Here is a 26466-nt window from a genome sequence, read left to right as displayed (position 1 = left end):
ATCATTGGACAATGCCATAAATGAATAAACTTACTGTTCTCATCAAATGAGATATGGCATTATTTCACAAAACAACTACCCCACCCTGACAAACTAATACAGATTTATTATTTTCCCAGTATGTTTTTTTCTGTTATTTTGATGAATTTTTTTTTTCTTAGCTAGGAAGGGAAATATCCGCAAGTTTAGGTCAACATTTCTGTTAAGTTTTCCTCTTTAATCAAATTTCTTTTCTGTTAACAAAGGCTGAAGAATGCAAATAATTCATCTGATTATCCAATAATCATTGCTTGAATCTTTGCTCCAGACATTGCCTTAGATGATGAGGATATATTCAAGACCCCCAGAATCTACAGAGGACGACAGACAGGAATCCAAGTAAGAAATGATAACCTTTGTGTATTGCACCATCAGCAGCACCATGGGCATGCTGGAGGGACAGGGACCAGCCTAGATTTAGAGTTTCAGGAGCATTTAGTGTTTCTGCAGGAAGTCATATCTAAATTATGAGCTCCAATAAAGTTCAAGGAATAGTCCGGGGGAAGGGATGGGTGCGGAGCTGGGTAGAATAGTCCATATTATCCCAGGTAGAAGGACACACAGAAAACAACACATCTCTTGAGATTCTATAATATAGTTCAAGATACTTTGTGTGTACCAGGGTTGAGTGCAGGGGGCAAATGTGGGATATCACTGGTGGTCTGCGAGACCAAAGAAGTTATCAGCGTCACTTCGGTTTTTTTTTTTTAACTACATTGAGGACTTAGCAGAAAAGATTGTACTCTATACACCCTATCAGTAATCAGTTTGTAGTCTTCGCTCCCAGTTTGCCTCCTTTGCCTGTCTGTCCTTGGAATGGGACACTTGTCTAAGACCAGGTTGGGCCCCCTGCCTTGCTCTTAGGAAAGGGATCAGCATGCTTCCAAATGGTGACTTCCCAAGCCATATTTTGCTTTGCCTAAGAGAGTGACTATGCATCCAAAATCATTTCCTATTATGAAATGAAAGTTCTGTCCCCTGAAAAATCAATTTCAGGCCTCAGTGAACAAATATTTGCTTGGGGGAGGGGGTAGCGATGAGGACGAGAGCCTGCAGAGGACCTTGAAATCGTGCTGAGACAGCTGCTCTTTGCAACCAGGCCACTGAAGTTGTGGCCACGTCCCTTAGGGTCATGAAAAGCCGTTTGCTTTTAGCTCCTTGGGGATTCGCATGTATTTTTAGCCTGTTTATGGATAACTTAAGAGGCATGTTTGAGGGAAAGTCAAGAGAAATCAACCATGAAAAGGAAGGTTAGATATTCTCACACTCCTTAGCAATGGTCAGTATCTCGGGAGGGAGAAGTCCACATCAGGTGTGAGGTCTCCCAAGAGAGCCACAGAGTCTTCCCACCTCAAAAGTCCACAACTGGTGAGAAGGCAGGGTGGGGATCCTTTGGTCACACCCGCCTCTGGAGATCTCTTCTCTTCCTTTAGTCCTACACTCCTTTGTCCCCACCTGAATTTTCATACATCTCCCCTTCCTCCTTTGTCTTTCATTCTTGCTTTTTTTTTAAAGATTTTTTAAAAGATTCATTTATTTATTTTGTTTACAATGTTCCGTCTACATGTATGCCTGCAGGCCGGAAGAGGGCACCAGATTTCATTACAGATGGTTGTGAGCCACCACGTGGTTGCTGGGAATTGAACTCAGGTCCTCTGGAAGAGCAATCAGTGCTCTTTACCTCTGAGCCATCTCTCCAGCCCTCATTCTTGCTTTTTCCCTCTTTCTTCAGCCACCCAGTGACCATGGGAAATGCTGTCATTGACAGGGTCTCCTTGTGGGTCCTTAGTTTGGTCTCTAGGGTCCAGCAAGTCCATATCACCCAACTGGGTACTTCTGTGCAGGGATCAACAAGTCACTCTTCCCTGAGCTCATACCGTATCACAGCCCTGCCATTTCTTTAACGGCAGTGGCAAGTTTCCTATGTCCTCTTTGCTCCTGACACATCGTCTGTAGGGACAGTCCTCACAGAAGAGATTTCCAGGTCAGTTTTTGTATTGACTGAATGAGAAGAACAAATAAAGTAGACACAGTTTGCGGTAGATACCCAGCTGCCTGTTCAGAATGGCTCTCACACTCATGCGTTTCCGCTTTTCTGACTCTGCACTGTGCAAACAAATAAGAAACACAGGGCATGTGTTAAGTAATCTACCTGCACCTTCTCATGCTTGAGGAAGTATGTGCTTTAGATGGAAATTGATTCTATTAATTCAGCAAGTTGTTTATGTTAAAAAAATAGTTTCAAGGCTTTTCTACATGATGATGGGAAGATATGTATTGACCACAAAGTGTGCGGCAGAGGATAATGGTTATACTAAACACAGGGCTCCTTCTTTTCTGAAGAATCTGGAAATAAATAATTTCCAGTCCAGAAGTGATGAGGCACTAACCCCCAACCTCAGGGTTCACTGTCCCTTCCTGTCCTCCTTGTGGCACTGAGAGCCAGTAGTGACCCTGGCATAACTGCTCTCATGCTGGCCCCATGCTGCTGTGTGTGTGTGTGCGTGTGCGTGTGTGTGTGTGTGTGTGTGTGTGTGTGTGGCTTTGGTTTACCTCAACCCTGTAACAGGGCAGAGCAGTGTGCAAGACGCATTTCCAATGTGGCTAACTAAATTGCAACTTTTCCATAATGGGTATCAGGTTAACCTATACTGTATCTTATTTGCTAAGAGTTTTTTTCTTTTTCTTTTTTTGGTGTTTTTGAGACAGGGTTTTTCTCCATAGCTTTGGAGCCTGTACTGCAACTTATTCTGTAGACCAGGCTGGTCTCGAACTCACAGAGATCCACCTGCCTCTGCCTCCTGAGTGCTGGTATTAAAGGCTTGCTCCACCATCTCCTGGCTATTAGTATCTTGTTATACGAAGTTCTGTCATATGGTGTAGACAGACACAGAGGTAGAGTTAATAGATGTTTTTAGGTCATCCTTAGGACTATAGAATCTGGTGATGTGTATATTTTAAAAAAGACCGGCTTTCTTAGTTAAAGGTCTTTTGTGTTTGTGGTGAAGTTGCTACCTTTTTGCCATTCAGGTCAGATTCAACAGTATTGTCCTCAGAGAACTTTGATTACCCCATCTAAAGTAGCCATTCCATCCCACTTAACCGCATTGTATGATCAATTTCAACTATCTGCATATTATGGAGTTTTAAAAAATTTGATTGTCGCCGGGCGGTGGTGGCGCACGCCTTTAATCCCAGCACTCGGGAGGCAGAGGCAGGCGGATCTCTGTGAGTTCGAGGCCAGCCTGGTCTACAAGAGCTAGTTCCAGGACAGGCTCTAAAAAAGCTGCAGAGAAACCCTGTCTCGAAAAACCAAAAAAAGAAAAAAAAAATTGATTGTCTAGCCTTTCCCCTCCCTTATTCCTTCCTTCCTTTCCCCTCCCTCCCACTTCCTTCTTTCCTCCCCTTTCTTCCTCCTTCCTACTCTTGTCTCCCTTCCCTCCCTCCAGACTACACACTCCATGAGAACAGGGCCCTAGCAACCTCCCTCACTGCCAGCTTTCAGCACAGAGAGCACTGCCTCACACATGACAGATGAACAATGGATATTGGCTTAGAGAATGAATTCAAGTTTCCTCTTAGAAGTTCAATCATAGCTCCTATTTTAGGATTTAGTTTGCTTCATTTTCTCTAACTCAGTGTTCTATTTTAGTATCAATTGCTCCTTCTTACACTGGAAAATAAAGTATTTACTTGTGGCTACAATCTATTTTTGCCTTTTTTCTTTATTCTCAATTCTTTTGTTCATGTGGATCATTTCCTTTGCTTTAGCTAGCATGATTCTGGATACACTGGATTTTTTTTTTTTTTTTTGCCTGTGACCCATTCTTGTCATGAGTTCATCTTGAAATTCACTGCATCTGGGCCATTAATTTCCATTAGTACTTCTTGAGTTATCAGTTCCCAGGCTCCCAATCCAGTTTTGTAGAAAGATTTTTTTTTCAATTTTTACCATTCCTTCTTTTCCTTTTAGTCAGCACATCTCCACATGTTTTGAAATCTGAATTTACCATGATAGTACATTTCAGAGGAAGAATCCATCTGATCCAAAAAGGATGGGTGTCTCGTGCCCTCAAATGGCTGCAAGCTGTGGCTGAGAGGCAAGGAGACTCAGAGAGGGCAACGTGAAAGCAATACGAGACAAGGAAAAGGGCAGAGAAAGCAAGTTCAGATGGAAGTTCTTATAAATGAGTGAATGGGGGCAGAGAAAGCAAGAAGAAAACAGTGATCAACAAAGCAGGATTTTCCAGTTCCCACAGCAGCCTGTCCCCACTTTCTGCCAGCAGAATGGAAGAAACTTGTGAGCTCCCTTCATCCAGCAGCAGGAAGCAGGCATCAACGGTCAACATAATGCATGCAGTCAGCAATGGGGACAGATTTCTTCCCTAACTAGGTGTGACGAGATGAGACCAAATATTTTCCTCTATAAACACAGAAATGAGATGATATGAAGCAGCACTCCCGTTTACAACTGAAAAGTTTACAACTGAAAAGTGTTAGAATATCAAACTACCAAATGACTAGAATTATTCCCATCTGCCATCTTCCTCTAGAAACAGCTTTTCGGAGGCCACACTGTACCTGATAGAACCCAATAGTGTTTATTAAACGTAGGTTTTTTTTTTTTTACCTCACATAGCTGTAATTTGCTTTAATTTTGTTGGCCATGAAAAAGGAAAATCAATTTAGGAATATTTTTCTTCATTTCTTTGGCAGAAACATGATCTTACAAAGCATATAATATTTCCAAATGCCTTGTGCCAATCAGACTTATGAGATAGCAAAAATTTCTATACTCAGAGCACAGAATTTGCAAGAAGATTCTTTGAAATGCTATTGAGACCAAGGATACAAATTTGCTTAATTGGAAGAGGACAATCTTCGTTATTAAATGCAAGCTCACTGCGGGAGCCTTAAAATGATTTGGGGCATACTTTCCTAGAAAAAAAAGCCATACCCTCAACTCTTGAAGTGACCTTGTATGCCCTTTATCTCTAAAAAGTAAATGTATGCAGGGAGCCGATTTGCTAGCCGCCATTACAAGATGGCGCTGAGCCCCTGCACCACCGAGTAAACAACTCCATATATGGCAAGGCTGTAGATGGAACCTCTTGCATGCGCAGTAGTGCGCAGTAATCTTAGCCAATCCCGTGGCCGGGGGCATCGAAAGATGAGTGAGTAGCCAATCCAGGCATGACCCGTGTCCGCTCTCCCTATATAAGCGGCTGCCATTTAGTGCTCCGGGCCCTTCGCTTCCTGCTCTCCCTACAACCAAGAGGCTCCAATAAAGCGTGATTTGAGAAGAATCCTCGACTCGGTGGTCATTCTTCCCTGCTGGCCAGGGGGGTTCGCCGCAAATGTATACTCTGACTGTGCAATACAATAGAAAAACTAAGCGAGTTATACGATAGTATATGAGCTTCTGGTGAGCTAGGGAGGTGCACAGAGGTAAGAATAAACTGCATGTTCAGCTTGCTATGAAGCAGCTCGGTGTCCCTATTTAATCCCAGCCCAACACTAAAAAAAAGGAGGTTTTGATAGAAAGCTGTCTAGAAACTCAATTACAATGATATTTCCTTTCCTTGACAGACATGAAAAGGGAAAGAAAAGAACAATGGTCAACCTTCAGCATCTACCCAGAGGGAAGAGAAAGGAGCTCACCTAAAGATTTTTAAAGCATCAGCTTTTCTCAAAACATTTGAAGCAACAAATCAGGTAGAAGTCCTGAGCAGGAAGGGAAGACTACAAGTCCCTGGAGATTCTGGGGACCACCTGACTTCTGAGAGAGACAAAGGTGGGCTGGAGAGGAGGACAGAGAAGCAGAAGAGTAGCGCCAAGGAATGTAACTCAGTGGTAGGGCATTGGCAGAGAAAAGGGCCTGCGCTCAATACCCATTACGGGAAAGGAGGAGTGGGTGGAGGAGGACAGTGAGGTGGATACTAAGACACTTGGTGGGGAGGCTGGAGAGACGGCTCAGCAGTTAAGAGCACTGGCTGCTCTTCCTGGAGGACTTGAGTTCAATTCCCAATACTCGCATGGGAGCACACAACTGCTTGTCTTTCCAGTTCCAGGGTGTCCAACACCCTCACAGAGACATGTATGGAGGCAAAACACCAATGCTCATAAAATAAAAATCCACAAGTTATTTTTTAGAATATTATAAAAAGAGATTCTTAGTGGGTGTTCTCTGCCTAGGTCATTCCGCTAGCCTGAAGGTTACAGTGGAGGTACCGTTGTTTGCATAAACAACGTAATGTCCTGGAAAAGCCACCTGCCATCTTAACTAGCAGAATTTGAGGCATAAATGGTGCCTCTTTGCTGATATGTGACACATAGAATAAATCATACGTAAAATGCAATGCATATGTATCAGTCGTGGGAAAGAAGAATGGCTCTCGATCTTTTCCTGTGACTTCTCCCACCGCACCTGGCATTTGTAAGCATCTCTGCTCTGGTTTCTACTGTGTGGCTCCTTCAGCTCTTCTTGCATGTCTCCATTCGAAGCCCTGGTAGGGCTCACATCTGTCCCACATTTCCTATCTCCTGTCATCCGGTGCTGCAGTTAGGAGTCTCATGCGTGCTGACCTCTGTCAATCTACTTTTACAGCATCTACTCCAAGTTTCAGGAACACATCATATGTATTATTATCCCCAATTCTTCTCTTCAAGCTTAACACTCACGTGCTGCAGTCTGTGAACCAAGTTTTCCTCGACTCACTTCTGGTCACTGCAGTCAAATATTTCTCTTCTCAACTCATACCACCAAGGGAGACAATATATATACAATTTACACACTCACACACACACACACACACATATGTATATTGTGCACTGGATGGAGGTTTTCATGGTTTAGACAAGCTATTCTATAGCTACCAATGATATGCAAGAAAGAGCAAAACCTAGTGACACCAGCTGACATTTTCTGTGCTATTCTGATAGCAGGAATGTGACTTCATACATAATATAAACAAAACAAAAGTCAAAAATAGCAATAGAGAGTTGACTCCTTAGGTTCAACATGAGGATTAATAGAAAGAAGAAAGAAATAGAAAGGATGTATTATACAAACATAGGATGGGAAAATTTATAATGCTTTCTTTAATAGGACCCTTCCATCCCTTATTTAAATGCTGGTACTGTTTTAGTTCCCATTCTAGAAACTTTTAGGAAGCTTCTCAAATACATACTTTCATGCATATGTTTCTAGTGTTGTACTGTTCTCTGGTTTAATGACATTTTCCTTGGTGCCTACCACTAGTGACTTTTCTTCAACATGGGATTTAATCACACATACTTCTATTTTCTTTACTTCTAGAGTAACTGGGACTTTCTCAACAAATCACCTCCTAGGATTACTGTAACTCTACTGGTACTGAGACAATGCCAGCTCTCAGATGTGTGAACACAAGAGACTTCTGGGGAGAGTGAGACTCTATGTCTGCATCATGCGAGGAAGTAGGGGCGTATTTCGAAAAAGAGTAACTGCACATGGGCCGCTGATTACAGGTGGCCGTCAGGTTTACTCAGCTGAAGCAATGTTTTAGTAATTATTCTCTTAATATTTTCCCAGGAGTTGCTTCTTTAGAGGAAACTTTGATTTAGTAAAGTTCAGGGCAGGAATGGACACTTGGCATCTTAACCATGGCGTGGGTGCTGATGCTGATGTCCCATGATTGAACAGCGAGAACCATTACCCACTTCAAATGTAAGGTGTTCACAGAGCAGACAGGCTACTGGGGTCATTATCGTGCGGCTCGTTCTGATCGAAGGCACCTACCACTCTGGATTTTACAAGGGTTCAACTCTAAATAATAATGACTTTAGAGCAATCAGAAATCCAATAGGAAATTTAATATTACACGCGAAATTAATCAAAGACACTGTCAGGTGTTCTCTTTTTGGGACTTATGCATAGGCAGTTAGGCATTAGAGCAGAAGATGCAGGTTTATTTATTAATTTATTATTTACTTTCTGGGTCTAGTTTATTTAAAGTAATATGATGATTTCTAGCTCAATCTTCTTTCTTCAAACAACACGATTTCATTCTTTATGACTGTTCAATACCCGATTGTCTATGCATGCCACATTTTCATTATCCTGTCATCTACTGATGGGACCTAAGCTGATACTATGTCTGCTTATTCTGATAGAACGATAAAATCTCATTGCCACATTAGCTTGCATTTTCTTGACAGCTAATGATATCATCATATTTTCATATACTTAGTGGTTCCCTCTTTATCTTTCTCTTTCTCTCTCCCTCTCCAAGGACTTGTACACTAGGATGGTCTTGAACTTGCTGTAACCCTCCTGCTTCTGCCTCCCAAACACTTTTGCCACTGTTTATTTTGTAGTTTTATTGTTTGAGAATTTATTATATGAATTATAAGTATTCGCTTCCTAATTCTTCCTCCAGTCCTTCACCACCTTTCCCTCCCAGTCTCATATGCTCTCTTTTTAAAGTCACTAAGTCCACTTGGTGTTGCTAGAATGTACATGACTGTAGCACCATTACCTGGAGCATGGGTGGCCTCTCAGAGCCCCATCCCTCAATGAAACTGACCCTCTCTTTCCCAGCAGTCATCAACTGCCAATAACTCTTTAGCTAGGGTAGGGGTTCATGAGCACTTCCTCCATTCATGCAGACATTTTGGCTGGTTTGATACTGTACAGCTCTTGTGCATACAGTCATAGCCGTTGTGAGTTGATTATCTATTTCCACTCTACGGGTTATGGAAAGCTAACTCAGGAGGGCAGGTTTGGCAGCAAGTACCACCACCCACTGAGAAATCTTGCTACCAGTCCCTATGTGTAATTTTAAAATAAGCTTGTTTATATTCAGAGTTAACCTTGCTTTTTCTAAATTGATAGAAGTTTCATTGGACCTAGGGACCAATTTAGGTGTTCTTTTATTTCTTCCATCTTATAATTTCAACCACAGATCCTGGTGAGATTTTAAACACATAAAAATGGATAAATAAATAAATTTAGTGGTAATTGATGACAGTGCACCTTTAATTTGGGTGTCTGTCTGTTCACTGCCACTATGTAGAAACAGTCTTGCTTTTGGAGGCTCATTTTGTACTCTTTGATCCTGCTAAACACAGCTGTTATTTCTAGGACTGTTTTTGTAGACCCCTTTGGGCTTCCTACATACTATGTGTAAACCTTCAGAGAATATTCCTTTCCTTTTCTTTCTTAAAAGCAGGCTTGAAGGCAGGTGCTAGAAGTTTCACTGCTGTCTTGAATAAGTGGCTGATGTTTGTTATCTCAGCACTGTGGAGACCAAGGCAAGAGGATTGCCATGAGTTCAAAACCAACCCAACTATTTTTTAATTAATTAATTAATTTGTAGTTCTCTGATTAGAACCTAAGGCAAAAGCTCTACCACCGAGCTACAAAACAGCCTTAATTATTATTATTATTATTATTTTTTAAAAGAAAGTCAGAAAGGGAGGTTAAACAGCCTGTCATTGAAGACAGGAGGCCATGAAGAGCAAGGAACTGCTCCAGTGTGAGAGGATGTGCTTTTTATTCGTTCTTGAGAGCACATGCAAAGGAACAACCAGCCTAAGGGATCCCTTTTAATTTTAAAGAACTAACGGAAGACTTTCCTTTCAAAAGCTAGTTGTGGGGCTGAGCATGTAGCTCAGTTGTTAGAGTGAGCATTTAGCATCCATAAAGCCCTGAGTTTAAGCCCCAGCACCACATAAAACAGAGATAGATGTGTGACCCTCTAATCCTAATGCCTGCAGGGGTAGAGGCAGCAAAGAATGTTTCCAATTGGCTCACATAGTCCAGTAAGTTTAGGCAGCAGGGGGGCACCATGTGAAAAGGATGAGGGTGGTGGTTCACAGCCTTCCTAATACTGCAGCCCTTTGATGCAGTTCCTCATGGTGTGGGGACCTGCAACCCTAGAATTATTTTGTTGCTAATTCATAACTGTGATTTTGCTACTGTTATGAATGGTAATATAACTATCTGTGTCTTCCAATGGTCTTAGGCGACCCTTGTGAAAGGGTCTTTTGATTTTCCTGAGGGATTGAGACTCATGAGTTGAGAACTGCTCGATTGGGAGGTGTGGCCTTGTTGGAGGAAGTGTATCACTGGGGGTGGATATGGAAGTTTCAAAAGTTCATGCCAGGTCAAGTCTCTGTCTCTGTCTCTAACTCTCTATCTCCCTCCCTCCGTCTTTTTCTCCCTCCTCCCTCTTTCCCTCCCTCTTTCCCTCCCTCCTTCCCTTCCTTCCCCTCCCTCCCCGCTCCCTCTCCCTCTCTCTCTCTCTCTCTCTCTTTCTCTCTCTCTCTCTCTCTCTCTCTCTCTCTCTCTCTGTGTGTGTGTGTGTGTGTGTGTGTGTGTCTGGCCACATATCAGGACGTAAATCTCAACCACTCCTCCAGTACCATGCCAGCCATGCCATGCTCCCTGCCACAATGATAGTAGACTAAGCCTTGAAAACTGTAAACAAGTTCCCAGTTAAATGCTTCCTTTATGAGAGATGCCTTGGTCATGGTGCCTCTTCAGTGCACTAAAACAGTGACTAAGACACCATCCATCCCACCCAAGTGATGTAAAGAATGCATTGCCACGCATGTGTGTCTGTGAGGGCAACACTTGTTTTGTTGCCATGTGCCTGGCACTCAGTCTTTAGATAAGGCATCGGGAGTGTCATGAGGCTGACCTTTCCAAACCTACTCTCTCTTGTTAACCACAGGAATGAAGATGGTAAACTCTGGAAGACCAGTCTTTAGGAAGACAAAGAAAAAGAAATACTACTCATGTATTGAGAAAATGTTATCCTGTCTTTGGAACAGTGCAGCAAAACTCCTGCTTTTACTTCAGCTGTGTGCTGTACATACACATATATGCATACATGAAATTTAATGTTTACTGCTAAATTATCACATCATTTTGTTGTCACCAAATTGCAATACTCATTTGATTTCAAATCTTTAACTGTTTTGTTGTCTGAAGTCTGTTCCCCCCCCCCCCCGCCCCGAGGCTTTAGTGAACTTCCTTATCTTTGAATTTAAATCACAGGCACAGAGTACATTCTATGTGTTCTCAGCTCCCATTTTCCTGGTCTAAAGCACAGAAAGTTCACACTCAGGAGGTTTCCAAGAAATACTTGGATGAACTAAAAAGAAAATATAAGTCAAATACTTTAAAAACGGAAGCCGAGCAGCCTTCCATTCTACCCTCTCCTAACATGTTATGTATAGCACTGAACGAATGGAGCTGAGCCCACTCCTTGCTTCGTGGACAGACCTTAATTGCTTAAGCCAATCAGAGGAATTCTAGCCCTCTGTGACTCAAGATAGAAGTTGTTTTAGTTAGAATGAAGCCTGGATCTTTTGTTTTATAATTGGGAGATGTTTCCCCTTCTCTATGAGTCAAATGATGCACACAGATGATGGACAGGGCCTTGGTAGTCAGTTTCCTACTGTGGGAGAGGGCGGCTTGAGAAGAAAGTCAACACCTCAAAGACAGAGCCTCAATTAGAATGAGGATCTTAAGTATCATCAAGCCATGCTGAAGCCACAGCTACCAGTTACCTCCATTGCTGATGTCACGATAATCCATGCATGGGTTAGGGCAGGGAGTGAGTTCGCCATTGCTCATGCCTCGTTGAGTTCCCTTCTGTCTTGAAGTCACTGGGACACAGTATGCAATTTACCTGTTTGCACCATTTCATTTAGAGAAACAAGGCTCTCTGAGATCATTTACTACCCTCCTAAGACTGTTGTATATCTTTGCAGCCTTTGTGGAGTTTAATGAAGTCACACTCACAGGAGGTGAAACAATACCTTTAAGGTCACTTCCTACCATGGTTTCAGTCCTGACGCATTTAGATGGCAGTGATGTGGGCTTTTTATTAATTCATGTGTCCTGCAGTTTTTGACCACTTAAATCCTTCTGCTTGAGTGCCTGGGCCTGCACATGGACACTAGGTGAAAGGCCAGCTTTGTTGTCTATTTCTCTGTGTTTCTGGCATCCTATGGCACGTGTGTACCTTTTCGATGAAACTGAAGAGACCCCAGCAGACAAATGGATTTCAGCATCTCCGTTGTGTACATCTCTAGGCAACACTGCAGCTGGATGTAAAGCCGGCAGATTTCGGGATGGATCTCACCATCTTCCGGGCTGCAGTGGAATGAGAGAGCAAAGCTGTGGGCAGTCTCAGGATTCAGTCATCAGCCATTTGTCTCAGTTCTGAGAGGGGAAAAGGCTCAGTAACGATCCCTTAAAGCCTAGAGTCTGAAATACAGGGTTTCGTGCTCTCAAGCTAGTAACCACCCTGACAGCTCTTACATAAGTGTCCTTCTGAGTAACTGCTCTCCCCTCCCCGCCTTGGCAGCGGTTTCTGCTGGGAGCTTAGAATCATAAACGCTTGAAGTAATTGAGAATATCAGACATTTTCAATTTAGCCGTAGGAAGAAATTTCCAAAATACACTTAATGCATAATAATCTCCTAGCTACAAAGAGATCGAAAACCCCTGTTTCTAGACAAGACTAACACAGTCTATTCAATTAATGTTTAGAAGACATCTCTAATATCAGGGCCCCAGCCTAATGTGATTAGAGAGCCAATTTTCGAATTATTTTTATCAAAGTTTTTGTCTTAATCTAAGATATAGTCTTTTATTGTTGGCTATGCCTAATTTATGAAACCCCAAATGCTTTTAATGATGAAATAAATATTTTATGATAAAAGAAAAAAGTAATAAAGTTACAATAGCTATGCCAGGCAATCGAAAGCTGCGTGAGTACTGAATTTATGTCTGAAATTATCACCTAAAGTCCTGGAGGTTTGCTTTTCAGAATTCATATGTAAATACGATAAATCATGGAGTAATCATTTGGCCTTCGAAGGAGAAGATTCATTTGTTGACAAGATGATACTACTTTATAAGCAACCAGAATAGCATGCACCGAATAATGTAAACTGAAGGAATAAGCTTGCAGCTTGATTTAAGGTTAAAGACAGTCTAAAGGTAAATTCTGTTAAATATCCTAATGAGTTATCTTTATTTCTGCCCTCACTCATTTGAAATGGAATCTGATTAAATACTGTGAAACTTGGATTCAGTTTCTTTGTAACGTGGACCTGTGGCAGATTTCAGGGGACATTTAATCCATGTAAAAAAATGTTCACTGTTTTAAAGCTCTGGAATCATAGTTTAAAAACGAACAACAATTAAAAAAAAAACCTATGTGCCAAGAACTTGACAGTGAAAGTTATTTTTCATTTTCAATACTTATTTTGTCGCTGAACAAGAGTTTATCTAACCATAGGACTTACATAACTCAGAAAAAAACCGTAAAATCCTCAGCCTCCATACTGTGACGCCTGCGCAGTTATCCTGGCCTTTTGGGGTCAAATAGAATGAAGTGCATCCCAGAACTGCTGTGCAGCTTGACTTTATCTAGAAGTTAAAACACTACCTTACCTCCATTTCATTTGCTTCACATCAAGCCAGCCTTAGACCAGTGTCCGAAGCAAGAGACATCTCTGTGCAAACTTCAGGCATCGTCCACCTTCACTCTGCCTGAAGTGTCCCCACCCCAGATGACTCCACTACATCTAAACACCACACACACACACACACACACACACACACACACACACACACACACACACACAATTTTATATCACCTTTAGTCCTTAGAAATTTCTTTGACCGTGTCCTATTTCTTAATGATGCCGCTAGATTCTGAAGGAATCCTGCAATTAACACTTCCCTCAAATCGAAGAAAAAAAGTATTCCCAATGAATTATCTGTTAATACTTAGTTTTGCACAGAAAAATCTAAAGGCAGTGTCATATTCCAGACGCAAGACAGAAGGAAAATATGGCAAGCGGGTCTTTTCCGGGCTGGTTAACTGTCTCGATCACAGGTCATGTCAATCACAGCTCCCTATTTTCATCTATTGATGACCCTGGAGCCTCAAATGCAGATTGAAGAAAATCAGGAAAAGAAACAAGCCTTACAGTAGATCTGCCACATGTTCTGCACATTTATGAGTGAGACAATTGGTTAACACAGTGTCATTCCAAGCTGTGGGGTCTTCTTACATTTAAAGGAGCAGACTATATGCCTGTGGGGCTTAGGGCCCAAAACACTACTACATTACACATCTTTTGAACCAGGATGTCTTATTGCTTTGCATCTAGGAAGAAAAGCAATGCATTATGTTCTGGGGAAGGCAAGTCAGAGCAGAGACTGGGATGTTTGATTAAAATTGTTTCCAAGGGGTCACCTGTCAGTGTCTCAAATTCCTGAAGGCTTTCTCGGAATTGACATCAATGTGCCCCTCACAGATATTATGGGAAGGAGCTGAGCAAGCCTGGCAGAGAAACAATATACCTGATAAAATGAATCAATACTAAGGCTGTTCTATGAGTTTCCTGCTTGAAAAAAGTATACTAATTCTCACATATTATCCTTTTATAACTACGAAACTGAAGCCTAGAGAAAGAAGGGAATGTCCTCAAGAGCAGAGGAAAAGCGAAGGTGTCACTTCGTTTGTGTTTTGCAATGCCCAGAGCAGAGTACATTAGCCTCGGCAATGATTGCCTTATTCTTTCCATTTTAGAGCCCTTAAGCATACTGCTCTTCCTGAAAGCGCACAGAAGGACTCATTGTCCAGTGGCTAGAATGTGACTAGTCTTACGAACAGCGAGTTAAATACGGCTTCAACAACTAAATGGGGTCTTTCATAGCCTAGGCTGGCCTCAGACTCTCTGTAGCTACAGGTGACTATGACCACCTTACCCTTCTGCTTCCGCCTCCCTGGTGCAGGGGTGACAGGCATCTCATGAGAAGCGTAAAATGTATTTAGGTTATTTTTCATAACAAATTATAAATTATGCAAAATGGTAGGAAATCAAAAATAAAAATATCCTAATGAGACAAATAAAAACTCAAAAAAACCACACTCATATCCTTGAAAATTCTTAAGGATAAATTGCAAGACCTAAAGAAACACTGATATTAAACTAAAAATGACACCCGTGGCCTCTCCATGAGCTGCCAGCAATTTACCTTGGTGACAACTTTCCAAATATCACTTGTGCTTCCTCCAAATGACTCACTTCCTATCAAAGTTTAGGCCAGGAGAGACACCCTAATGACGCTTGCTTAATCCATCCAAAGAAACCTTATGAACTAGTGAGTGTATTGTGATTTTTTTTTTTCCTTTACTGTGTTTAAGAACCAAACCAATGATTTTGATTAATCACCTGAAAGCCTCCATGCTACAGGAAAAAAAAGTCCCTAAGATTCAGTTCCAACAAAATACCAAGAATTCAACTGTTGGAGCTCAGGTTAAGCCCAGAAGCAGTTAAAATAACACTAAGTTATAAACCTGCTTTCATTCTCTCCCAGGCTCGCTGAAGAAAGCTCGAGTGTTCCAGTTACAGGAAGACTTAAAAGCGGATAGCACTCAAGGCGTCTTTTGAAAATGGAAACTCTCAACCATTGATGATCCTTGCCTTATAAATAAAAGTGATATGATGAAGGCCTGCTGGAATGACAAAAATAATAATAAAAACCATTCTGATAGCCCCAACGTTGGCGAGCACCAGCAAGGCAGCAGAAACTCTGGTATGTCAGTGGGAGTTAAAATGACTCAAGTGCTTTGGAGAAAACTCTCTGGAAATTTCTTATAAAACTAAGTATACATTTATCCCCTGACATGGCAATTACATTCTTAAGTATTTGCCTAAGATGGATAAAAACATTCACAGATAGATCCTTACAAGAGTGCTTGTAGGATTTGTTTGGAAGAACCCACAACTGGAAACAGTCTAGTTTTCTCCCAAGAGGAAATGGTTAAAGAAATCAGTATATTCCTGAAAGATATCACTATACCTGGCAGTTAAAAATAGCTAACTCCTTGTGCTCGAAACAACATGAATGTATCTTAGAAACATTATCTTAACAGAAAGTCCTTGCATGGAAAAGCAAAAATAAGTCTCCCTTCACTTGAAAGTGTAGGAAATAAAAAAGGAGAAATGGTTAAATATCTTAAAATGGTAGATGCTGGTCTAAGAAGGGAGGGCAGTGTAAAGCAGGCTGAGATTCCACCCCACAGTTTCAGTGAAACAATGACTTCCTTGGACAAAACCAGATGAACGGCACACTTAAGATTTGTGTATTTTACTATGTGCACCTTTTAATTTCACACGGAACTGGGCAGCTCCTGAAGTGCGGGCCACCTTATTTAGGAGGAAAGTCGACGGATGCCTGCAATTTCAGAAAAGTTATATGAATTGCTGACTGGGGAAGAGGGATGCGCAGGCAGATGGGTGTGCAGTAAAGCAAATATATACAGAATAAAATGTTAATTGTGGGCTTGAGCTGGTGGGTGGGCATTTACTCTGCTGAGGACTTTCCTGTCCCCCCAGATAGTCACCTGATATAAATGGAGCCAAACAACTGGGAAGCTTCACAGCCGCAAAGGTCAAACTCGGGAGTTACACCGGGCGTTTCGGTGAGGATACATCTTGGTCATGAATTGATCTGCTCGTTTCACTGAAGTTACCAGACATTGCTGGTCTCTGCAATTGTTAACAACTTATGAAAAGCAAGGCAAGAGTTTGTGGCTTGGGCGGTGTATGTAATGCCATGATTTGTATGTAGGATTGAAGGCACAGAGGCAAAGACTGGAGAAAGACTTTGGAGTCCGAAAGCGTAGATTGACACATACTGTTGCCAGGTAAAACTGTGGTCTTAGGAACATCACCCTAATTTCTTTAGACTGTCGCCGCCACTGTGAAACAGAGGAACAACCATAGGAAGCATTCAAGGTCACTGCAAGGATCCAGTGAGGCTACGTGTAAGAAAAAAGTAAAGGATGTGAAAATGCTGTCAGAAGTTGGCTGCGAACCATCTTACATCAAGGTTACGCCTGCTTAACTGTATTCCTTAGTCCCTTACATAATAGTCTTTATTTACACGCAGTTGCCATAATGGGCTATGGTTAAATAAGTGTTCCATTAGACGGAGGGGAGATGACGAGACAAGACGGTAACAACCCAATGACAACTACTCAGCGTGTCACAGATTCTAGCAAGGACAAATACACATTTGGGGATCACCTGGCACAAACGGAAAGCAGAACCTCCACCGCAGCGAATATAGCCAACTCTGTCCTTTGGGAATTGATTCTGGCTTTGGTTATTAAGGCAACTAGCAAGGAAAGTCTCAGGAGACTGAGTGGGACAAGAGAAGGGGATGTGATTCTTTGTTTCATTTTCCAAATAGTGGGACGAGGGAATAAATGACTTAAGTAAGTAGGATGCTCTTCTGAATATCCCCAAGGATCCCTACTGGCTCCTCACAGACAGATTTCTCTTCAAGGATATAACTTATCTTTATACCGACTCAAGCCCAGGCTTCACATAACTTAGTGAAGTTGATTTCCCAAGATGGTCCCCTACGTCTACATTGTGAAAAGGTAGCCAGTTGAATTGTAAGGCGCTAACAGATATGTATGATCCAGTAATTACTTTAGGTTTCAAGTTCCTGAAGGTAATTACAGAGTCTACACAAGTTCACAAACACAGAATAGATGCCAGATACCTACGTATCCAATGAACTGAACGTTTTATACACAACAGAGGCCTCCACAAAAGAGAGAAACGGGACACCGACCAGACACAAGAAAAATTTTCCAATGTCAGATCCTCTCCCTTTTGCTCACCAGCCTCCTCCTGAGAGTTCTTATGAATGTATAGGTTAGGAGGAAACCTGTATTTTCCTCAGAGTCTTTGCAAGTTTGGTGCCCTCAGGAGCCTTTGGAAAAGCAATTGCAGCGTTTTCTCTCACCTCACAGCATGTTATTACGTGACAACACATGGCCGGCTCGGTGACTTCCTCCACCGTGAACGGAACCTGGACCAACCTCTACCCTGGAGCAGTCTGAGTCAGTTAGAAATGAGACTTGACTTTCAAAGGTAAAAGCGACCTCAATGTGCAATTGAGCTCTTTTGGGAGAAGCTTTGAACTCCTTTATGTAAAACACTGAGGCTCAGAGGGGCAGCACCCTGGGCAGCTTCAGCCCAGGCTCCATCTTCCTGTTGCTTTTGCTCCCCTTTCGCCAGAATCTTGGCCATTTCTTCATGATGCTTCAGAGAGCTTGCAAGTAAATAATCAGTAGCCTTACCATAGGCTTTGTTCTCCTTTTCTCCATTTAAAAAGCGAAAACCGCATTTAAAATAGGTAGCCATAACTTTCCTGACATGACGATGCTTATGGTGAAATTAAATCAAAATATCCTATTGAAGTGTGCCTTATCTTTAACTTGCCTTCTATGTTACTCTCAGGGGAAGAATGGGAGAGTTGGGAATTGATGGTGACTGTAGAGAGTGGTTGCCAACCACTAATGCTGTGACCCTTTAATACATTTCTCATGTGCTGGGGACCCCCAACCATCAAATTATGTCACTGTTACTTTATAACTGTAATTTTGCTACTGTTATGAATTATGATGTAAATGTCTGATATGTGACCCCTGTGCGGGTCATGACCACTGCTGTAGTGATTCTGCTGGGCCTTCTGGGAATTTCTCAAGGGCTGAGAAGTTGCAAGAATTCATGGACGGCAAATCCCAGCTTCTGGTTCTTGTTCCAGGAGTGTCTCTCCTGAAGCTCTGGCTTAGAGTCTAGGACACTCTGACGTTCATAAGACGACATTCTTCAGGGCTCAAAATGAAATGTGTTTCTTATTCTGTGTTGGCCTATTTCCTTACCATACACCCTTTTTGGCTTGAGAGTTTCTTGGCCTCTCTATTTTTCCTCTGACTTTCTTAGCATTTTCCCCTTTATGGTCTCTGGCTAGGAATTATATGGAGCGGGAAAATAGCTCTGTAGATCCTGGTCTTACTAGGTCTTATGATTCTTACAACCATCAGAGGCTTGCGGCTGAGGCTATCTGACTTTGTGTTCCTAAGACCTGCTGGGCTGAGCATAGTACCAAAGGTTACATGATGAGGACATAGCACTTTCTCACTGAATATAGCCAGAATTGATTTATTTTTAAACATATACACACATATTAAAGATATGTATATAAATGTGTGTACATATATACTTATACTAACTATAAGACATATAATTATATAACTCTATAAATATATGCATGCATACATGTGTAGATAGGCACATATATGTGTAAATATTTTAATTTATATGTACATATTTGCACAGATGTACAGATTTTATATTTAGATCTTATGATTTCTTACAGTTAGCGTAGTTTTATTTTTAAAGATATAATAAACTTATGCACTTACATGTTCCTTTAAAAGATACATTTTTAAGTTAAAGAAGTATTACATATTTCTACATTGTAATACACAAAATGTTTTTGGATCTGAAATCAAGTTTTTCCAACTCTGAGGCTCACTGTTCCCTCCTGATTTCTATTGTCTTCAAACACACACACTATCATTAAAGGTTGGCCATCATCCTATGTATCACCCTGGAAAGAATCTCACTTATGAAATGGCATCATATCCAAAGTCTGGGCCAGCCTGTGCATCATGCAGTTAATTCCTATCTTAATCCATCAGGCGGTCTGGGCTCAGTGTATTAAACTGTTGAGGTTTATCTAAACAGTGTGTAGGCCTTGATTCTTAGCTATGTCATATGTCATTAAGTCAGCCAGTGCTTACTGAAGCTATGGAGCTCATCAATATTGTTCAAAAACAACGAACGATTTTCAGATGAACTCTGAGAACTGGGCAGTCCAAGCTTGACCTAGTTTGTTGATGCTAAAGAGAGCTTTAGATAACAGCACAAAATGGCAATCAACACCCTCGTAACCAATTGTGATCTGTAAGCTACACAGTCATGGAAGAGCTAATAATCAAATCTGTTTCAGTTGCCTCTTCTCGTGGCCTTGTTACTGTGAAAGATTTCACCTAGAGTGCTGGTCTAACAGGGCGCAGAGCAGTAAGGAGCAGTAAGAGTCCCAAACACATATCGCATGCGGACTGAAATATCATGTTCGAGACTCACTAAGGGATTAATCCAGAAAAGCTCATCTGAAAGGGTTTAGGATGAGGGGATGGAACCTGCTCTTAGCATTTAATGATAGCCACAGATACTCATGGCTTCTACCCTGTGCTCGGGCTCTAGTTTTAATTTCTGTAAGAAATGCAGAGGGGAGCCAGTAATTTTTTTTCCTTTTTCAGTTTCCCTTTCCAGCTTCAGACTCTATCTAGCACTAAGAAGTCTGTACTATACTCAGTAGGATTTGGGAGTGATGAGTTAGGGAGGTGGCTCAGTGGGTATAGGGTGCTCACTGCCAAAGCTGAGAACCTGGGTTCCATCCCAGAGACCCAGTGGAGAGAGATAATAGACTCCCACAAATTGTCCTCTCGTCTCTGTACACGCACCCCTAACCCACTATCACACACACACACACACACACACACACTAAATAGATGCAATAAAATATTTGTTTTGACCAGCAATTAAAATTTATACATTTTGCATAACTTTCAAAAGATGACATTTTATGTCAATATGGACATTTGCATTTCTGGATAGATATGAGGGCTATTTTGTATAACAATGCAAATTCCTTATGCAAATACAAGAGGCTCGTATCTATATACAAGGAAAATTATTCCACTATGAGCTTCTTCACTGGATTATAAAGGTCAGGAAGTTTGCTTTGTGTCTATAATCCAGAGCGTTACTTAGACTGTTTGCCAAACAACAGCTCTCAAAGAAACATTTCGCAGGCAGCTTGCAAAGGTGGTGGCTTGGTGCAGCGAGGAGACACATGTCGGGCTCACAGTGCTGGTGATGTCATAGCCAACTCAGTTTCACCACTACAGATTGGTTTATTATTGTGTATCCTTCTTCACCTTCTTAAAAAAATTGGAATTTGTATGTAGCTCAGTGGTAAAGAGTTGTTTAGTGTTCACAAGACTCTGGGTTAGATCTGCTGTAACACACACACACACACACACATGCACATTTCATTTTATAAGAGTATGTTGAAGAAAAGATGATAAGGTAAGCCCAAGCTTACCTTATCTATTACATTGGGGTAACCATGCCTACAAGGTAGTGTAGCAAATGGAGTTATGCTTAGAAGACTCAGCCCCATAAACTCCCAGTACATTCTCTTGTAAAACTTCCAAGGATGAGTGGATCTACGTACTTGTCCAAAATTCTTCTAAGGATTTACTGCAGAGACTGTGCTCTCTGGAATGGTCCAGGCTGCCGAGAAACTTGCTTTGCTTGTCCGACCCTACTCAACCTCCTATTTCTGAATTAACCATTAAACATTAAACACTAGACTGGTTTTAGATGACCATTGGGTAGGAACCTGATGTTTCAACTTTTTCAGGGCTAACTATGTTAGGTGGCAGCAGAGAGCTGCAGCCACCATCAGCTCCGGGATGCAGAGGGTAGAGAGGAAATACTTTACAGTGTGCTATGTTGTTACGGCATGTTCAGATGACATGTGCTGATCTTCTTTTGATATTTTTCAATTAATCATAGATTTATTAAGACTGTAATGGAGACAAGCTCTGCCTACTCCCACCACTGAGACAGACAGATCTTCCTTCCTGCCTTCAGCCCGAGCCCCTTTCTTTTCCATCTCTCTCCCAAAGAGATACCTGCTATCATGGCTCCTCTCTTCCCCCCCCGTCTCTCTTCTCATCCCCCTTTTCCTTCCCTCTCCCCTTCCATTCCATAACCCACTAAATAAATATCCAATCTCACTCTGCATGGCCTGCCTATCCATCTCGGTCTCTCAACCGCCATGAAGCTCCCTGCCTGGGACTCACTGCCCCTTGTGGCCCGAGGGACACTTGGGGGCTTCCTGCCTGGGATGGCTGCCTTTGTGGCCTGCCATGGTCTTGGTACCCGCTGCTCACTGCAGCCACTTGGGAAACAGCACCGTTTTATTTTTACCATTACAAAGACTATCCCCATTGCAAGTTGAAGGCCATGTGTGAGAAAGACGCTTTCAGAAGAACTCAAAAAATAGTTACGGTAGAGTCAAATTTTCCAGACAAAACTGTTTTCCTTGATATGAAACAAAATCGGAGATCTAGCAATGGTAATTATTTAAGGATGTATAAAAATTTCACAACAATCTGTGCTTTCCTAATAAATTATGAATCATGCCGGAGCAATTATTTAAAATCTTCAAAGGCGCTTGATCTAAATCATGCATCTGAATCATGAAACAAGCCATATAATTGAGAAATAACAAGGTAAAACCTGGAAAAAAAACTTCAATGTTTAACACTTGACGAAGATGTACATACTTTAAAGAAAGCAAGAAAAGATCTTCGAAGCTCAATGTCTATCTTTAGCAGCTCTGTGAACAGAGCTAAGGAGATATGTCCATTAGAGTTACCGACCTGATTGTCCCTTTGGGTATATGGAGGAAGAACATGGCAGCTACAAAATGGTGTGTGGACTTTCCTCAGAGCACTGTGGGGTTGGGGGCTGCAGTATAGCATGAAGCTATTACTCAGTCTCTCACTTTAAAAGAACTTCTCCACCTTCAGTTATTTTAATTCTCTACTTTAAAGTTGAAAGGTGAGGGAATGAACTCCCTTGACTGGTGCTTCACCAAGACACCAGCGTGGGTGTTCTGATGCCCTGTGGGTGAAGAGCAGGGTAGACTGCTCAAACACACAGTCAAGCAAGAATCGAGCAGTCCTGTCTGGACCATAAACACAAGCTTGAGGCTCTGCATCAGAGCAAATATCCCCGTGATAGACACCAAAGAAGCATTTTTGTCTTCACAATTCCAAAATTTCTATTTGGTTCCATAGTAAACACATTTGGAAGAAGGAATGTGTGGGCTTGCTAAATGTCCAGGGATAGGGCCACCGGAAGCGGGGGGCGGTGGGGAGAAAGGAGCAATGCAGGACTAATCAGCAAGCCTGCCTAAGCAGTGGGGAGTAGGCAACCTTCAAGCAAGACAAAGGACTCAAAAAAGCCAAGGAACAACCAAAGGCAAATTCCAAGCTTGAAAATTTTCCATCCCAAGCAGAAACCCTTCTGAAAGGGAATGGCAGTCTTAGGACCTTTGTATCCTTAAAGTTACAAACCGCTGGTGGGAATGACACTGGGCTGGGTAGCCCATAAACTTGAGTCCATGGGGTCCAAGTAGTGTCCTCAAAGAGCTCTTGAGGGGTAACTGGTAAAGAAAAGTGTAGTAACCTGGGTGCAGTGCGGGGTTCTGGTCCACTGCAGTCAAACATGGCTCCTTTGGGGACCAGGGAAGAAGAGAATATCTAACACCCAGCCTCCGCATGAAGCCTAAGTGGTATGGGGTGCTTCAGACACCACAGCAACACAGTCATACATATTGTGTACCACAATTGAAAAGACTCCCATGGAATGCTGCATGGGGCTTAGGAGATCATAGCAAATCCAAATTAACAAGGGGAAAATTCTTAGCTGGCAATTCTGCCCATTATCTTAGCCACCCTTAGACTTGGGTTACAGGATTTCTCTTACTTACCAAATGCAAAAAACATTTGGTGGGTTTTTTTTTTTTTCTAAAAAAAGAGTACATTTGAAAAGAAAAAAAAACAACAACAAAACAAAGAGAGTAAATTTGGAAAAAAATGAAAAAAAAGGACATCTGTGACTTTTTCTGAACTCCTCTTAAGAGTTCATAAAAATTACCATTACCCCAAGGTCTTTTTTAATTTTTTTTTTCTTGTAGGGGTTTTTTTATTAAGGGAAAGAGAACATAAAAGGAGGGAAGTGGAGGAGACTGGCCTCTGGGGGCAGGTAGAGAGAGACAGACAGAGAAAGAGAGTTAGATGGGAGGTCTCTTTTTTAAAATTTAAATAACATTTTTAAAATTTATTTTCACATACCAACCAGTTTCTCCTCTCTTCCCTCCTGCTGGCCCCTCCCCTTTCCCATCCCCCCTTCCCCATCCCCTCCTCCTCCATCTCCATTCAGAAAGGGACAGGCCTCCCATGGAGTTGCATAAAGCATGGCACATCAAGTTGAGGCAAGACTGAGCTCCTCCCCTTACATCGAGGTGCGGCCACTCCAAGGTCTTTTTATTTGATGGTGGGATGTTGCATAATCTCCTCTAAGACCAAGGGATTTCTTTTGAGCACTTATAGAAAGCTTGAAGTCTTTTCTTTCCTCCTTGATATCATTTTACGGCCAGCAAATTTCCAACTAAATAGCTCCAGCATGAAGTGTGACGTATGATTTTCCCTTTTTTCCTATTGATAAAGCACAATGCGCCATTAGGCACCTCTGCCAATGGTTATCTCAAGAACAGAAATAGCTCTTCATGCAGTCAGACATAGGGGCACGAGGAGGGAGATACTAGCAAATGTTTATTTAGGTCAGTCTCTCCAGTGGGGGGCATTGCTCTTGATGTTCAAAGCAATATGTATTATGCAAACTCATGAGCCCTCAGCCTGGAAAATAAAACAAAAATCATCAAGTTGGCGAGTTTCCCTAATGGTAGTGACATATCATAGTGGATAGGATACTTTTTGGGAATCTTCAGCATTAGTAAAAGACAAAGTAATGTTTGTTGGTAATTTACTACAGTCCAGACATTGTCCTAAGCGTGTATATCCTTTTGGCTTCCATAGTGAGTCTGTGAAGTGGAAGCCATCATTATTCTCCATGATCAGTGAGGCCTATGGGAAGATAGGGGGCCTTGGTGAGGTCACGCCAGAAGTAAAAGCAGAGATAAGACTGAAGCCTATGATTGTGCTTTTAGCTCCTCCACAACATCACTGAGCTAGGTACACAGGAAGGCACTGCCCTTATATGCTAGTTTTAGTCTTACCCTGGGTAAGATTAACAGCCTGCTTTAGGCAAAATATTGAACTAGGAAGAAAATAATTATTTATTCTTATTTTTTCCTTACTAGATCCCCAAATAGTTGAGCTCAAAAGTCAGCTTTACTCCGACTTTCCCATTTAGAATAAGTATAAAATATTGTCCACTATGTCTGTCTTTTGTCCGACATAAGAGACCCACCAGGCTAATGCAAGCTGGTGTCTGTGGGGGACTGGGAGAAGCTACCAAGGAGAACAGGGGGCTCCACCCTGCAAGGATCTCCCCATCAAAGAAGAGCCATGAGAAAGAGAAAAGGACATGGTGAGCCTGGGGAGAGAAGCTCCTTTCTACTGTCTGGGTATTTTTCTGCCCACTGAGCAGAAATGAATTGGGAGGAAAAAGGAAGATGGCGTAGTAACAGCTAAAAATGCCGCTCCTCAAGGAATGGATGCCTTGTAGTGTCCCTTTCTTACCATTTTGCTGGGAATGTGGGGATTCTCTCCACAAGAAGAGAAAAGTGTACTGAAAGTGGTTTATAAATCACGTTAGGAGCAGCTAGTGAAATAAATATGTTAGTGCAAGCATAGACAGTGTTGGTGGCTGACTGTCCGGCTGGGTTTGCAGAGTAGGAGTTTTAAACAGAAACAGTATCCAACCTTTATATTCCACATGGCCCTACCAATAAACTACCAATAAAATATAAACACGCACTTCTGACATACAATATGGGTTTGTTAACTGTGACACATTTTAAACACACAAAAATAGAAGTTTAGAAATGAATATGAAATATGAAGTTAAACTATATCTGCCGGGTCATCTTGCCTATGTCCCTTTGAAGTCCAAAGGCTTTTGCTGGAGGTTCCCAAACTTTAGCGTGCATCTAATTTTCAGGAGGGCTTATCAAGCCACAGAGTGCTGGGCCCTCTTCCTGGGTTCTGGTCCTGGGTTGTGGGTGGGCACTGATCACTCAGTCTCTGTTGCAGGAGAATTGTTCCCACTGCCATTCTACTGTGCCAATAAAGTTTAAACTTGAATCAAAGGACAGAGTCAGCTGTTGGCTGACCTGAATTAGCCATGGAGATGTTGGAGGACTAAGGAAGTCAGATAGAGACATGAAGAGAGGAAGGTCTTGAGGAGATTTCGTGGGCTTTTGGATTTGGAGGGTAGGGTCAGTGGATTGTCCCTCTGCTGTTCCTGGGATTTATCAGGTTTTATCTTAATTTCTGACTTCCAAGTTTTTATTAATACTAGAGCTATTAAGGAAAGTGTTATAAATCTCTATTGAATTCCAGCTTATTCAGGACCCATGTTTGGAGACGCTTTGGGTTAGCTTATTATAGACATATCCTTGGTGGACACATTAAATTAAAATGCTAGGTAGTCAGAACTTGATGTTACAGATCAGGATGTCATGGTGTTTGTGTGTGTGTGTGTGGTGCGTGCGTTTGCACGCACACGCACACACACATGTTCATGTAGATGCATAAACATGTGTGCGTTTATATGAAAGCTAGAGGTCAACATTGGGTATCATTTTACCACGCTATTCTAATGTTTCTCAACCTGTGGGTCACGACCTCTTTGCGTCTCCAAAGACCATTGGAA

At 41.9% G+C, this 26466-nt stretch overlaps 1 protein-coding gene across 3 annotated transcripts in view; it reads right to left on the bottom strand.

The window, feature by feature from the left end:
- The window catches only part of LOC119809667 (regulator of G protein signaling 7 binding protein), a 103646-nt gene that overhangs the window by 26032 nt on the left and 51148 nt on the right, over positions 1-26466 (bottom strand). For all 3 annotated transcript variants that reach the window (XM_038322652.1, XM_038322655.1, XM_038322654.1), the window contains exon 3: positions 12057-12187. In XM_038322652.1, coding sequence (XP_038178580.1) covers positions 12057-12187 — 131 coding nt within the window. The remainder of the gene's footprint in view (positions 1-12056; positions 12188-26466) is intronic.

The sequence above is a fragment of the Arvicola amphibius genome, chromosome 3 (genome assembly GCF_903992535.2).
Source record: "Arvicola amphibius chromosome 3, mArvAmp1.2, whole genome shotgun sequence".
NCBI lineage: Eukaryota > Metazoa > Chordata > Mammalia > Rodentia > Cricetidae > Arvicola > Arvicola amphibius.
Note: the sequence above shows the minus strand (reverse complement) of the source record. Positions and strands in the feature narration are given on the sequence as shown.